The 16,762-nt window shown below is 44.1% G+C and overlaps 1 protein-coding gene across 1 annotated transcript; it reads left to right on the top strand.

The window, feature by feature from the left end:
* Positions 1-8,530: 8,530 nt before the first annotated feature.
* On the top strand, positions 8,531-16,640 carry PEX10 (peroxisomal biogenesis factor 10). Its single transcript, XM_084821658.1, has 6 exons — positions 8,531-8,675; positions 11,712-11,792; positions 11,911-12,317; positions 13,544-13,719; positions 14,348-14,483; positions 16,219-16,640. The coding sequence occupies exons 1-6, from the start codon at positions 8,573-8,575 to the stop codon at positions 16,285-16,287; spliced, it is 972 nt and encodes a 323-aa protein (XP_084677784.1). The 5' UTR covers positions 8,531-8,572; the 3' UTR covers positions 16,288-16,640.
* The last annotated feature ends 122 nt before the right edge of the window (positions 16,641-16,762 follow it).

Raw genomic sequence — 16,762 nt, 5'->3', positions numbered from 1 at the left:
TTTCTTGGAAATTAAGCTCCTTTGAATTCAGTGGGGACATACTTTCAAATAAATATGTCTAGGATCTAGCTGTAAAGTTCATAAAACCAGAGGTAAATTTGTGAAGAGAAAGAAAAACTAATTATTGCATCTACTTATAATCCAGAATACTTTATAATTACTTGCATAGATAAACAAGCTATCAAGGTGATTAAAACAACAGCCCAGACACAGTTGTAAAATAAAGCACATCAGAGGGGATTTTTTTTGTTTTTGGGCAAGCAAGTACAACTAGCCATCAAAACTGCCAGGGAGGGTGGAGCATGAAAGTCCAGCAATTTAGGGCACAATCCTAGGCATATTTAGGCAGACAGAAGTCCCACAATTCCCAGAACCCCTCCAGCAAGCTATGCTGGCTGGGGAATGCTGGGAATTGAGGGAATGTTTTTCTGTCTATACATAGGATTGTGCTCTTAAGATTGCAACACGAAACAACTTACTAGGGAGCAAGCCCCACTGACATCAATAGGACTTACTTCTGAGTAACTATGCTTTGGGTTCTACTGGAAGTTTCCCATCAAATGCTTCATATTCTGTTGTCTTATCATACTTTGTTGTTTGGGGAGAAGAAGATGGAGGGCTGACTGTGAGCCACTAAAGAGAGACCTTCAAGAGGTAATTAGGCCGCTGGTCAATGTTGTGCAAAGCCCACATCTGTATGCCAAAGTTAAATGGACCATTCATTTATTCTCAACGGATTTATACCATCAGTGAATTCTATCCCTAATATGCAGTGCAAGGAGTGATTCCGCTTCAATGCGTGAAAACTTTAAAATAAGCACTTATTGCAAGATACATAGATCTTCAAGTTCATATGTCTTCTCAGAGAAGGAAACAGTCAATGGTTCGACTTCCAAGAGCTCTAGTACTTATTTGGTGCAAGTCCGCCACCTAGTTTTGTTTCAGGGAAGACACTTTTAAAAGGATGTGTTTTCTTTTCATGAGCATGAGAAACTTGGAGTACATGTGGGGCTTCACTCGACCTACATGATGCAAGTTGTCTCAAGAAGAATCCTGCTGTCTTGCGGAATCCACAATAACAGTCATCATTTAAAGGGTGCTTCCCCTTTACTCCTGTGGCTTGGCAGAGAACTTGTAGCAACCTGTAGTTTCATTGCACAAGCAGAAACCTCACACTTTCTCCCCTTTGGCCATATATAGTGGGATCCAGACTTAGTCATGCTTAAGAGTAGACTCATTGAGATCAACGGGACATGTTAGCCATGACTATCTTCCAATGGATTCCAGTGGGTCTACTCTTAAGTCCGAATGCCAAACCAGAGAGTTCTGTCAAAGTTTAGAACGGGGTGGGGAACCTTCCAGAACTTGCTCGACTCCGACTCCCATTAACTCTAACAACTGGCCAAGTTGGCCAGGGCTGATGGGAGATGGAGTCCAACAACATCTGGAGGGAAACAGGCTTCCCACTTCTGGTTTAGGAGAGGGATCGCCTGAGGGCCAGGAAGATATACTTTGCCTTTCTGACAACAATTGACATTTACGTATAATGGGGTGGGAACCTCAAGCTCATGGTCTCAATACTGCCCTCCTGGAGCCCCTTTCAACCTCTAAGATTCACCAGACAGCCATGCCCCTTCCCCTGGCCCCACCCCATTCCCCTAACCTCCAATGATTTGCTGGTTTCCCAGCTTTTGTAATTTTTTCTCCATTCTAAAAGGTTGAAATACCTCTCCTAATGCTCAGTTACTGGAAGTTAAGGGTTTTAAGCTAAAACATTTCTGACCCCCACCCTTTCTGCCTTAGGCCCTGCCCATCTCTGGAATGCAGCCCCCCAGAGCCCATGGGCTGAAAGAGGTTCCCCAGCCCTGGTGTATATCATGGACTTTAACAGAATGTCTTGAGTTCATAAAATGTTTAGGATTGTACTTTTACCTTCCAACAAAAAAAAAAGGAATGAATAACCCCTCCTCCAAACTCTAAAATCCTTGCTCCCTCTCCTCAACTGAAATGAATTCTGTCTCCCCTTTTGTTGAAATTTAGATTTTCTAACCACCTTGGGGCAGGGAACATTTTATGTCACAAAGTGTCATGTAAGGTTGATGGAGGTCAATAATAATATTAATAAGAATTAATGTAATATTAATGTATTTATTCTGTGAAGAAATTAAGAGTGTCCAAAGTGCTTCATAAACATTATCAGTTATCCTTACAATAACCCTGTGAGGTAGTTTTCATGAGACTGTTTTTGAGCAACGGCTGGATTGTATCTTTTCAAAAATGGGGTCGGGGGTCAACCATGACTTGTTTGTTTCTTCTTCCCAGAAACCCTTGGGAGAGTCCGAAGTGCAACCTGAAGCCATCTCTGTACCTGGTAGAGCCAAATTCGAGTATCTCCATTCTGCTCCCACTTTTCATATGAAGACTATAACTTGATACAGACTTCATCTCTTGGACATCAGCCACTCCCCCCACTTTTTTTTTTTTAATTGTTTTGCTACAGTTATCATTTTGCCTGACGAAGCGTGCTGAAGAACTTGAACATTTGCACAACATTTTGTGACCTCTGAATTGGACTAATATGGATATTACAGGGATTTTGGACATTTTATTGGACTCACATGGGTACCTTCTCTTTTTCTGTGACCGGTGAGATAGATCAATATCACCTCATCTTGCAGATAGGAGGTGGAGAAGCTGAGAGGTAGTGATCCTGTCTACTGACAGAGTAGCGATTTTAACTTGGGACTTCCTGATTTTCAGCTCTTACCTAATTTCCCAGTATCTCTCAAACTTAAAATTCCCTAGTGCAATTACTACATATATGTATGTACAAAACATGCTTCACCAGCTTGCAAGGTGAACAGCATTAGATCAGCTTTCTATCAACCTAAGTGAGATTTGTGGCTATTTTTTCCCACCGGATGGGGAAAAAATTGTGTTTTTAAGTGTCTTCCACTTGGGAAACTAATGCATCGCTTGGTGCTTGCAGTTGTACTGACGTCAAAAATGAGGCCAGACAGGCTGTTCTGTTTAAAAAACGTTTCCCTGGAGAGACCAATGAATCACAGACAGCTTGATTTAGTGGACTCCATCTAGCAGAACGCAGCAATTCAAGTCCCAGTGGTATAAGTAAACCAAAGATTAAGGTGTGAGTTAGAAGGGTAATTTGTCAGGAACCTGGTGATTTGCAGATTACGGCACTGTCATGCAATCATCGTGCCATCTCTTTACCTTTCAACAATGAGTCATACTTAACGACAAATGGTTCCACCAAGGTTCCAGACGGATGTCGAATTTTACTGATAAACAGAGTAAGCTATGCTTGGTCCATAAGAAAAATTCCAAAATCCAGGTTCAGTCAATACTTATATTAGGACCAGCCATGTATGCACAAAACTGTGGTCAAGGATTGCTTGATTGGATTTTTTTTTTCCTCTTATAGATCAGCACAGCTTACTTTGTTGTGTGTGTCATTTGGGAAAATACCTAATTTAGCCACTCAGGAGTGGGATTCTACAACTGGAGGAAGACCATTACCTCCTGAAGATGAGACTTTACTCTTTGCGGGTTTCTCCCCTCCAACCATTAGAGAACATTACCCAATTTGGCTTCTATTGACTTTTTATTGACCGAGCGCACGACCCAAAATTAATCTCCAGCTTTGACAATATAAAAACTGATATGCTTTCCTTTTGTTCTCTGCCTGTCAAAGAAAACGTCTCATCTATGGTTGGAGACAAATCTGAGTAAAAACTGGAGTTTATACTTTAAAAAAAAACCAGGGAAATTGGCCATTACAAATGTGTGTGTCGCAACAGTCCTAGGTGTAACCTGAAACTTCCATGACACCTAGTAGACCCTAATTCAGAGGAGGAACTGGATTAACCCCAAATACCAGATTGCCTCCAAGGCTGGATGACGTCATGGAGTGATTCCCACACTCTTCTTCCCTGATCCAGGAAATTAAGGGAGGAACTACGCTAACAACTCTCCTGCTCCATTTTCAGAGGGGCCTCACCCGCAGCTTCCACAGGCCAGATGGGGTGGCCTGGTGGACCAGAGGCTCCCATCCCTGGCCTAATCCATTTAAGCCTCCCTCCACTCAAGACTCTGACACAGCTTGCCTGATAAAGAGATCTGGTGATCTCAAAAGCTTCCCCACAATGTTGTGTATATTTATTTGGTCCTAATAAAGTTATTGCCTAAAAGTGGGTGATAGGATTTTACTGTTGGGTTGTTACACAAGAATGTCCTGATTTATGAAACACTGGCGCTTATGAGCGAACACAGAATTGTGGTCTTCCATGCGCAAAACCCATACCAAGATCTGGAGCTGAACTCGAATCTCCCTGGCAAAAACCCAATAGCCAAAGCATCATTCACTGCGGCAAGAAAGTGATGGGAATGGCTGATTTGATTGTTACTTGTTGGTTTTAAACTGCTGTTGCTGATGTATTGTGTTACAGTTTCATCGTTATTTGTTTTTTTAAAAAATTATATATTTCCGCCTTGAGTATTTTAACTGAAAACATTTATTTTTATTTATCTTATTTTTAATCCACCCAGTAACAAAAGTAATCTGGGTGAGTCACAGGGCATTTTCTAAACATGCTAAAAAATAAACCGATGCCAAGATTTGGAGCTAGGGTGGCCGCTTCAGCGTTGCCAAAGGAGAGGAATGTATGTATTCCCACCTTGAGTATTTTAACTGAAAACATTTTGATTTATCGTATTTTTAATCTACCCAGTAACAAAGGTAATCTGGGTGAATCACAGGGTATTTTCTAAACACGTGAAAAATAAACCGATGCCAAGGTTTGGAGCTAGGGTGGCCACTTCTGCGTTGCCGAAGAAGAGGAATGTATGTATTTCCACCCTGAGTATTTTAACCGAAAACATTTTGATTTATCGTATTTTTAATCTACCCAGTAACAAAGGTAATCTGGGTGAATCACAGGGTATTTTCTAAACACGTGAAAAATAAACCGATGCCAAGGTTTGGAGCTAGGGTGGCCACTTCTGCGTTGCCGAAGAAGAGGAATGTATGTATTTCCACCCTGAGTATTTTAACCGAAAACATTTTGATTTATCGTATTTTTAATCTACCCAGTAACAAAGGTAATCTGGGTGCATCACAGGGTATTTTCTAAACACGTGAAAAATAAACCGATGCCAAGGTTTGGAGCTAGGGTGGCCACTTCTGCGTTGCCGAAGAAGAGGAATGTATGTATTTCCACCCTGAGTATTTTAACCGAAAACATTTTGATTTATCGTATTTTTAATCTACCCAGTAACAAAGGTAATCTGGGTGCATCACAGGGTATTTTCTAAACACGTGAAAAATAAACCGATGCCAAGGTTTGGAGCTAGGGTGGCCACTTCTGCGTTGCCAAAGAAGAGGAAATGCATAACCCAAAAAGATGACAAAGGAAGACACCAATTCCCATAATAGGTGCATATGGCAACATATATGTAGAGATGCAAATTTAGAAATAATAACTATCTTTTAAATAGAAATACAATACATCTCACCATGGCAGGTCAGACCGACCAGGTAACCTGTCTGCCTCGTGCTCAGCCTGTGGTCAAGGTGCTACCTGTGGGTGGTTCTTTATCTTCAAACTGGCCTTCGCCTGTCAACAGAGAGCTGTCCTCTGTAATACAGGGCACCTGGCCACCCTATGAGGCAAGCTATCATCCTCTCAGGCAGAAATTCAGCAGGTGGAGCTCCTCTCAGCAAGGAGAGCGAAGGAGGCCAGCCCGCTTTAGTACTTTACATAGTGCAAGCCTACACATGTCTACGCACAAGGAAGCACCGTCGAATGCAACAGGGTTTACTCGCAGGTAAATAGGTATCGGATGGCAGCCCTCCCTAGGTACGGCTTTTACCCGTCCTGCAGCTTTTCGGATGCGGGGGGATACAAGCGCAACTGTGAACAATTAACACGGGGATGGCCCGGCGCGTCTCAAGTCGAGTTGCTCTAGCAACGGTTTGGGGGCGAGCACGATGGGAGGGCGCGCTGCCATGGCGACCGGCGGGGGGGGGCAAGTCACCGAAGCAGCAGCAGGGGGGGATGGTGGGGGGGGCAAGTCACCGAAGCAGCAGCAGGCGGGATCCATCTTGCACAGACTTCTCAAGGCGGCCACGCATGCAAGCGATAGGGTGAAATCCGACATGAGAGTAGACCCACTGAAATGGATGGGGCTTGAGTTAGTCACGACCGCACCCCTATGCATGCTCAGACTGGCTGGGGCATGCTGGGAATTGTAGGGCTTTTTTTTTTTTTCTTCTGGCCAAACATGCATAGGATTGCACCCTAAGCCCTGCTCCGCGGATACTGCAATCCTATGCATGTCTCCTCGCAGCCGTTGAGCCATTGGACCCGCGGAGGCGGGTGCAGGATTGCGCCGGCAGAGGCATCCTGGCGTACGCAGGGGCGCGCTTGGCCCGCTGGGAGTCAGCAGTCCCGCGGAACGCAGTGGGACTCGCTTCCGAGCAGACGCGCGCCGCGGGAGAGCCTCGTTTTCTGTGCACCAGATGCAAACTCGCGCTGCGGGCGGAGTCGCGGGTCTTACCGGCAATTCCGGTTTGAAAACCAAACTGGCCTCCCTCCCTGATAGCGCAACCCTGCGCGGGGCTTACACAGAAGTAGAACAATCGTGGTTTTATTGTTCCGTATATTTTAAATGGTTTTGTTGCGTGCTGTTCGGTTTTAGTTTTTGTGAACCGCCCAGAGAGCTTCGGCTATTGGGCGGTATAGAAGTGAAATAAATAAATAAAAATAAATAAACAAGTAAGTAAGACCTACAGGCGTGTTTTTGGTAAATGGCTTTTAAACGTTGCTTTGCTGCTTATTCTTCGCGACCTCATGGACCAGCCCACGCCGGAGCTTCCCGTCGGCCGTCGCCACCCCCGGCTCCCCCAGGGCCGGGCCCGTCGCCACCGGGATATCGTCCGCGCGCCCCTTCCTTCGGCCTGCCACGTCCCCTGGCGACTTGGTACCTTGGATGTCTCAGTCTCTGTAAACGGGCCACGGAGCTTTGGCGATGGGGTGGTATGGACATGTAATTATTATTATTAATATATTAATATCAATTAATATTAAGACATTAATATCAATAGTTAATATTAAGACATTAATATCAATAGTTAATAATATATTAATATCAATAATTAATATTGTGGCATTAATGTCAATAATTATTAATATTAAGACATTAATGTCAATAAATATTGACATTAATATCAATAGTTAATATTATGACATTAATATCAATAGTTAATAATATATGAATATCAATAGTTAATATTAAGACATTAATATCAATAGTTAATAATATATTAATATCAATAATTAATATTGTGGCATTAATGTCAATAATTATTAATATTAAGACATTAATGTCAATAATTATTAATATTAAGACATTAATGTCAATAATTATTAATATTAAGACATTAATGTCAATAATTAATATTGTGACATTAATATCAATATTGACATTAATATCAATAGTTAATATTAAGACATTAATATCAATAGTTAATAATATATGAATATCAATAATTAATATTAAGACATTAATGTCAATAATTATTAATATTAAGACATTAATGTCAATAATTAATATTAAGACATTAATATCAATAATTATTAATATTAAGACATTGATGTCAATAATGATTAATATTAAGATGTTAATGTTAATGATTAATATTAAGATATTAATAGTTAACATTAATATCAATAATTATTAAGATATTAATATCAATAGTTAATATATTAATATCAATAATTAATATTGTGGCATTAATGTCAATAATTATTAATATTAAGACATTAATGTCAATGATTAATATTAAGATGTTAATGTTAATGATTAATATTAAGACATTAATAGTTAACATTAATATCAATAATTATTAAGATATTAATATCAATAGTTAATATATTAATATCAATAATTGACATTGTGGCATTAATGTCAATAATTATTAATATTAAGACATTAATGTCCATTAATATTAAGACATTAATGTCAATAATTGACACTGTGGCATTAATGTCAATAATTATTAATGTTAAGACATGTTAATGATTAATACTAAGAGGTTAATGTTAATGGTTAATGTTAAGACATTACCAATTAACATCGATATCCACAGTTATTAACATCAGTAGCACTGGTATTAACAACAACCGAGGGGTTCCTCCGCGGGGGCCCGTTCGGGGCTGCGGCTTTAACTTCCGCGCGGCGAAGCCTCGGGGGTTCCGGGCGAGGGCGAGGGCGAGGGCGGGATCCGCCGTTAGTCCTGCGCGGAGCAGGCCCGCGGAAACGCCCGGGAGCCGGGCAGCGCCGCGCCGCGCCGCGCCTGCTCCACGCAGGGCCACAACGGGGCTTCCTCCCGAGCGGGCTCGCCGCAGGGGCGCGCTGGAGGAGCGCGGCGCGCCCCCCCGCCCTCCTCGTGGCCCTGCGCGCGCCGCTCCCCGCCCGGCGCCCTGATGACGCGCGCCGCCCGCGCCGCGGAAGGCGGCTGAGGGCGGACGGCGCCCGCGCAGGGCGCCTCGCGATGGACGCCGGGCCCGCGCGCCTCGTGCGGTCCGCCCAGAGGGACGAGCTGTACCGGGCGGCGCTGAGGAGCGGAGCCGGGGCCGCCCTGGGAGGGCTGGCAGGTGAGAGGGGCCTTCCCCGTCCCGGCCCCCGGCTGGGGGGGCCGCGCATGGGCACCCCGCCCGCATGGCCACAACTTGCATGGACTTGCATGGGTTGATTTGCCTGCAAAGGTGGCAAGCGCCTCTCCACGGCTGCTGTCCAGGTGCTGCCTGCGCACGGGCAGCAGCGCATCTTTACTCCAGACCTGGACAGGACAGTCCTTCCAACAGAGGACACCCTCAAGGAGAGGACAGCCCTCTGCAAAAGAGGGGACACGGCCCGTCCCTCCGGCCAGCCTCTCTGCTCCTTGCCTGCATCCCGAGACAACGAAGGGCGCGCCAGGCTTACCGCGGCGACAACTGAGTTCAGCTTAACCGCGGTGTCGGGCGCGATCCTACGCATGTTTAGCCAGAAAAAAAGCCCTGCAACCCCCAGCATTCCCCAGCTAGCATATGCTGGGAGTTGTATTTATTTATTTATTCATTCATTTCATTTCATTTCTGTACCGCCCAATAGCCGAAGCTCTCTGGGCGCTTCACAAAAATTAAAACCGAACAACACACAATAAAACAATTTAAAATATATAGAACATTAAAACCACAATATAACAATGCAACCACAACAAAGAAGTTGTAGGGCTTCTTTCTGTCTAAACGTGCGTCGGATTGCTCTTTAGATACTTAAGAAGGTGCTTCATTTGCAAACCACCCGGAGAGCTTCAGCAGTTGGGAGGTATAGAAATGTAATAAATAAGTACATATTTCAGGCCAGACTATCTAGCCTAGTATTGTCTACTCTAGCGAAGAGCAGACATCAGGCGTGTGGGGTCTATTTTGTCCTTTTTTTCCTAGAACCCCAAGATCCACCAGTCGGTGGCAGGTACAAATGGTGGCTCTATGTCTGTGGGGTGACCTGCATGCACAATTACAAGCCTTCATTTGAGTCACTGCAGACTAGGAATTCTTAACAGTCTAATTTAGGCCTAAACATCCCAGCTGTTGACTAGCGTAAGTCCCATTCGTTTCAATGGGTCTGCTCCATGTAGGACTAACATGCTACCCAAAGAAGGCCGCAATCCTACACACAATACCTGGGGAGCAAGCCCCGTTGAAGTCAATGGGGCTTCATCCTGAGCAGGCTTGTCGCAGGGAGTTGAAGACCCTTCCTGATCTACTGCAAATCACTAAAGATTTACCCATTCAACACAGTCTATCTTCTGCCAGCTCCTGGTCTACTCTGACTGGAAGCAGCTCTGCAGGGTCTCTTAGGGCACAATCCTATGCATGTTTAGACAAAAAAAAAAAGTCCCATGCTGGCTGGGTTGTAGGACTTTTTCTGTCTACACTTGCATAGGATTGTGCCCTTAAAGAGGTTTTCCTTCCACCTCCATTATCTGTTACCTGCTCCTTTTTAACTGAAGATGCCAGAGATTAAAGATATGGCCTTTGCAGGCAAAGCATATGCTCTGCCAGTGACCTATTGATAATTCCTCAGGATTTTAAGGGGGTAGGAGGTAAGGGCAGCATTGCAGGGAAACAGGAAGCTGTCTTAAAGCAGGCCTGATCATTTGTTTAACTAGCCAGACTATTGCCTACTTCTGACTGGCAACAGCTCTCTAGTCTTTCCCATCAACTGTTATGTGATCCTTAAAAAATAAAACAAAGAATAATCCCAGATTCTGGGGTTTCAACCTAGGATCTTCTGCATACAAGACAGGGGCTGTGCCCCTGAACTATGGTCCCTCCCTTGGTCACTTTCTGTTTTCCCTGGTAACACCCACTCCAAATGTTTTTATATAGAGCCTTTGAATGTTCAAAGCATTTCATGTATATGGCACAAGTGAGGTTTCTTTCCGTGTTTTTATTTTTAGAAACTTTTGTTCTGCTTTTCTTCTACTTGGAGGAACTCCAAGTAGTGAATATAGAAAAGAGAAACAAGACACTATACATAACATGATAAAAGACAGTAATTATTATTTTGTATAATAAAAGAAGACAGTAGTATCAGAAACAACATATTAAAATACTACAGTGATCTCCAACTCCATTAGGGTCAGGAATATCTTGACAAAGGATAAGGTCTGTTCCATTTTTAAAAAAATATATATTTATTTGAAATATTTTTATGCCGCTCCTAGAGCAGCTTACATATCAGTGAAACAAGACAGTCCCTGCCTGCAGGCTTACAACCTAAAAAAACACAAAGATAAAAGGAATGGGAAGGGTGGGGAGGGGAGGGGAGGGGAGTAATTCTTTTACCAGGGCTGGTAGAATGGCCCTGCTCTCCCTCTCATCTCCCTCAGTACAGCCTGCTGGAATGGCTGCTGGTAGTGACAGTTAAGGGAGGAGGAGCCTTCATGAGGAAGTCTGCTGGAATTATAAGATGTCAAACCCTATAATTATAAAATGTCAAACCCTAGAATACTTCCTGTTTAACAAAGAAGTGGTTTCTGTTTCTGACATGTATGGACCCAATGAGAAGTCTTCTAAAGGGTAGTTGTATTCTCTCTTATTAAGCAATAACATTAAAGAATACCCAGCTATACAATATACAAACAACTTGCTAACTTCATCACTAAACACTATTTGTGTGCAAGGCACTGATGGCTTTATAAGGGCAGAATCTGGTGCTGCCCATCCACTAGTGGAGCTGGCCACCGATTCTGGTCCACTTGTGGCCAGCCCTACCGTTTGCAGAATGAAATTTAGCACCCTTAATGCAAGCTCCGCCAACCTCCCCCGTCCGGAGGCAAGCATTTCCACTCATTTTGGCTTGTCTCTGGAAGCACTAAATCACCACTCCGTAAGCGGTAGGTGCCGCTTGCGGTCCAGAAGTAGTGGGGCTGGCCACATGCCCATTGGATTCTGCCTTAAATGTCCATTCTTAATTTGTAACTTTCATAAGGGTTCATTTTTGTATTTATGAATTATAAATGTAAACATGATTCTAGATTTCTCTTTAAACTCCTACTGAAGAAGTTAAGCAATTATTGTGGAGGGGGCTGCCCATCTCAATTAACTTGTTCTCTAATTCTGTCACTTGCTGTGGTTCTTTAGGTGCTAAAACATGGCTGGAATGGCAGAAGGAAATTGAACTGCTTGCTGATATTGCATATTTCACGCTCACTACCCTTTCAGGTAATTTTCTCCTAAATTGGACTGTGCTTGGTGCTCTTAGTAAATATGCTGCCATCTTAACTTCATAATTTCAGTTATTTTATCAAATTCCAACTGTTGCTTTTCTTTTTTTCTTTAGGTTACCAAACTCTCGGCGAAGAATATGTCAATATTATCCAAGTGGACCCATCAGCGAAAAGAGTTCCTTCAGTACTTCGACGGGCTGTCCTGATTTCTTTGCACACTGTGTGGCCTTATATGTTAGACAAAGGATTAGTACACCTGGAACATGAACTTGAGACCGAACGTGATGGGACAAGGGCTTTGCAAAACAGCCACTTGGGTAGATTGCGGGGCGGGACTTTATTGCGGAGTTGGTTGCAGAGGTGGCTTGGCAGATTGACAGAGCAACAGAGGAAAATGCTCGGTCAGGCCGTCTACATCCTCAAGCAAAGCATCCCGCTCCTTCGTAGGTTGCACTTGGCCATCTTCTATATGAATGGCATCTTCTACCATCTGTCTAAAAGGATGGCAGGAATCACATATGTAAGTGGGAAGTATTTGGTGGCACTCTTGTTCTGTATGCAGTATGTGAAAAACCTTGGATGTTTTCATAGTTTTCTTGGCTAGCTCCCATTTCTCCTGCAAGGGGAAAAAAATGGCCTCAAAAGGAATGAAGTTCTGTTGCCAGACAATTTAATTGCTACTGTAGTCTTTATATCTCTGTGCCACTTGTCTCCTGGCTCTCCATAGAGATAGAAAAAGTGTTAACACCATTCCTGCCAGCTGTACAGCAGGAGTATAATGCAGACTGGTGAACCAGTGCTGTGTCCAGTTCTGGGCACCACACTTTAAGAAGGATGCAGACAAACTGGAGAGGGGTCAGAGGAGGGCAGCGAAGATGATCAGGGGACTGGAAACAAAGCCCTATGAGGACAGACTGAAAGAACTGGGCATGTTTAGCCTGGAGAAGAGAAGACTGAGGGGAGATAGGATAGCACTCTTCAAGTACTTGAAAGGCTGTCGCAGAGAGGAAGGCCAGGATCTCTTCTCGATCATCCCAGAGTGCCGGACATGGAATCATGGGCCCAAGTGACGGGAAGCCAGATTCCGGCTGAACATCAGGCAAAACGTCCTGTTAGAGCAATACGACAATGGAACGAATTACCTAGGGAGGTAGTGGACTCTCGCACACTGGAGGCATTCAAGATGAAGCTGGACAGCCATCTGTCAGGGATGCTTTGACTTGGATTCCTGCATTGAGCAGGGGGTTGGGACTCGATGGTCTTATAGGCCCCTTCCAACCCTTATAGGCCCCTATGATTCTACCTCAGTCTTTATGGTGCCATCTTATTTCTTTGCACGGATTACCTCCTTATGGGCAATCAGGAGTCGGAAGCACTTTTACCCTGCTCTTCAGCCGAAATAGATTCCCAGAGCAGCTTAGAAAGAATAATACGACAGTTCTGCCCTCAGGGTTGCAAATTACTAAGTTTCATTGCATCTGTGATATGCCCCTTGTGTCCATAAAGATAGATGAAGGCTGGTGTCTCAAACTGCAACGTGGCCCTCTGTTCTCTATGCAGCTCAGGGTTCAAAAGGCACATCCTCTCACATCAAGCACCTTAAACCAGGTTACTGTCCCAAGATACAAACAAAATCTGTACTTGGGATATATTTTGAAGAAAAATGTGCTGTAGTTCTCTAGGTTTCTACACTCCTTCAATGTTCACTGTTCATCCAGAGTGCTCTTTGGTTTTTCCCACATCCAGCTACGGTCTGCAGGATTGGCCGGAGATGATCAGAGCGTTCGATCAAGTTACAGGCTTCTTGGGATCATTTCAGTGCTGCATCTGGTGTTGATGGTCGGCATCCACGCATACAGTTTCCAACAGAGGCAGAGGGCAAGACAAGAATGGAAGCTACACCGTAACCTGTCCTATCAGACGTAGGGTATTTGTGGCATTTTGAAGGGAAGGGGTGGTGCGGAACTGGATACGGCTAGAGCTGTGTATTACTTACCAAAGTGGGGGAACAGTTGATAAGTGCAGTGGTATCTTCACCACTACTTGAAGCACAGATAATTATTCATCACCAGTAGCTATGCAGTATTAAATGGTTAAGACTGGCAAAAACTGTGCCCTGGAATTACTATTTTGTAGCCTATTTAGTTTGCACTTAGTCTGATTTAAATAGTGTGATTGCAGAATTTGGGCTTCTCACATGTGCAGTTAGAAAAGGATCAGAAGATATCCAGAGCACTTTTTAGGCCCATAAGGAAAGCAGAGAACAGAGAAACCAGGAACGCCTTCCCTAACCCATAACTGATAACTTTGGTTGGATAGCTTCTGAGCATGTAGCCCTTTCCCCATAACTTTAGATTCCCCCCCCCCCCCAGCTGTGAGGCCTAGAAACATACTTAATGTGTGTGAATTCTGATATCACCAGACATGCTTGGATGTAGCATTTTAGCTTCCTCTCACGTTTTGTACTAGGACCTTGACCACAGAAGCATTTTCTCCCTTGGGGATAATCTGAAGGGGGAGAGTAATGGTGCCCAATCTGATTTCCTGCAGAACCCAGCCTGAGGAGAGACTCCTTAGCCGCAGCTCTTGCTGCACTCTGTGCTTAGAAGAACGCCGGCGTGCCACGGCCACACCTTGTGGGCACCTCTTCTGCTGGGAATGCGTCACTGAGTGGTGCAACACAAAGGTGAGCACAGAGCCACGTATAGTACTGAACATTCAAAGCCCTTAACGGCTTGGGGCCAGGTTATCTGAAGGATCGCCTCCTCCCATATGGGCCTGCCCGGACCTTAAGATCATCGTCAGCGGCCTTTCTCCGTGAGCCCCTGCCAAAGGAAGTGAGGCGGGTGGCTACTAGGAGGAGGGCCTTTTCTCCTGTGGCACCCCGGCTCTGGAACGAGCTCCCTGGTGAGGTTTGCCTGGCACCTACATTGTATTCCTTTCAGCACCAGGTGAAGACCTTTTTATTTTCCCAGGCATTTTAGCATTTTAGCTTTCTAAACTTTTAGCTTTGCTGTTTTAAATTTGTATTTTAAACTCCTGCACTGCTGCTAGGTTTTATTGTGGTTGTATTGTTATATTGTGGTTTTAATGTTCTGTATATTTTAAATTGTTTTATTGTGTGTTTGGTTTTAATTTTTGTGAACCACCCAGAGAGCTTTGGCTATTGGGCGGTATAGAAATGAAATAAATAAACAAACAAACAAACTCTGGCCAGTAACACACTGTGCAGCCTTTCTGCACTTCTGCAGCATCTACAGAGGCCTGGCTATAAATATTTAGCTCCAGCCCTGAGCAAGTTCTACACGCCATCACGAGCTCTTGGCACTGGGGAAAGGGCTGTAGCTGAGTGGTGGTGCTCATTCCTTAAATGCAGAAGGCCGTAGCTTCAGCCCCCTGCATCTCCAAGCAGAGTTGGGAAAAGGTTGGTGTCCAAAACCCATGAGAACCATTGCCAGTCAGTGTAGACAGTACAGAGCTAGATGGGCCAATGGTCCGACTCAAGAGCCAGCGTGGCGTAGTGGCGAGAGTGACGGACTGGGAGCCGGGAGATCCGGGTTCGAGTCCCCACTCGGCCATGGACGCTCACTGGGTGACTTTGGGCCAGTCACAGACTCTCAGCCCAACCCACCTCACAGGGTTGTTGTTGTGAGGATACAACGGTGAGGAGGAGGAGAATGTAAGCCGCCTTGAGTTCCTTGCGAGAGGGAGAAAGGCGGGGTATAAATGCAATAAATAAATAAAATAAGATAAGATAAGGCAGTTTCCTATGCTTCTCTTGAGGCTCTTATTTGAGGGCAGTATGATCTGTCTAGAAGCCTGACGTTGTGAACTACTTTGAGAATCATCATGACTGAAAAGTGGAACAAATACTGTTACGCCTACAGTTGGTATTTATTTCCATCATGCAAACAGGTTTATAAAATGGTGAATAATCTTAATCTAATCTTAATCAGTTAAGATTAGAGCTGAAATTTCTCAAGACACTTTTCTGAGAGAAAGAGATTCCCCCCCTCACTATTCTAGAGAAAGGGGTTTGTTCGCAGATGTTTCTCCAAATATTTTCCACCACTTTTTTGTGGTAGCCGTGACTTTCCCCTGACAATGTCCCAGAATTATGCTAGGGGCGGAGGATGAAAAATGGTGGCCAGCCTGCTGCTACTCTTACAAAAAGGATGTGCTGTTAGCAACCGCTATTGCTAATAGTGAGCCCCACCCCTGAGAAACTGCTAGAGAATTTCTCTTCTCCCTGGAAAAATTAAGTGAAATGGTCTCTCCCCAATTTCCCTGCCCCCAAATAGGGTAGAGAATTTCAAGAGACCATTTGAATACCGCTCTAGTCAAGATATTTTAGAAGTGTGCACTTCAACATCCTGCTTTACTTCTCTCCCTCTGCCCACCCCCCTCCCCACATTTTACAGGCTGAGTGCCCACTATGCAGAGAGAAATTCCACCCACAGAAGCTGATCTATCTGCGACACTATCGATAACAGCCAGCTGTTGGATTGTGAAGTGTTAGGAGCCAACGAAAGTACAACTTCTGACCAAGTGCAAGACTTTATTTTGATATTAAACCGAGCAGCCAAACATTTCAGTTTCACTGCCTGTACAAGGAGATATGAACCTGTCAGTTTACAAAACAAACTCTTGGTGTTTGATCTTCTTTATCTTGTAAAATTAAGTGTAAGAACCTAGCCAAGTTCTGATAAACCCTTTTTACATGTTGCTGGCAGCTGCCGGACACACCACTTTTGGGAAACGGCGGCTTTTCGGCATAACAGTCTCCTTAAAATTTAATTAGAACTTTTTGCCATTCATAATTAAAGTTCTAACGCATCTTGTAGCTGAGATTTCTAGCTTAAATATGCCTTGGGGGTGTGGGGAGCTTTCTGTCATCAGGCAGCCAAACTTTGCCTGTTTGTCCATTTTTTTTAAGCAACAACCCTGAAGTGTCCTATGGTATGC

Source organism: Heloderma suspectum, chromosome 15 (assembly GCF_057233095.1).
Source record: "Heloderma suspectum isolate Gila_16-S chromosome 15, 16-S_ref, whole genome shotgun sequence".
NCBI lineage: Eukaryota > Metazoa > Chordata > Lepidosauria > Squamata > Helodermatidae > Heloderma > Heloderma suspectum.
The sequence above is the reverse complement of the archived record's forward strand: the minus strand, read 5'-3'. Positions and strand labels throughout refer to the sequence as shown.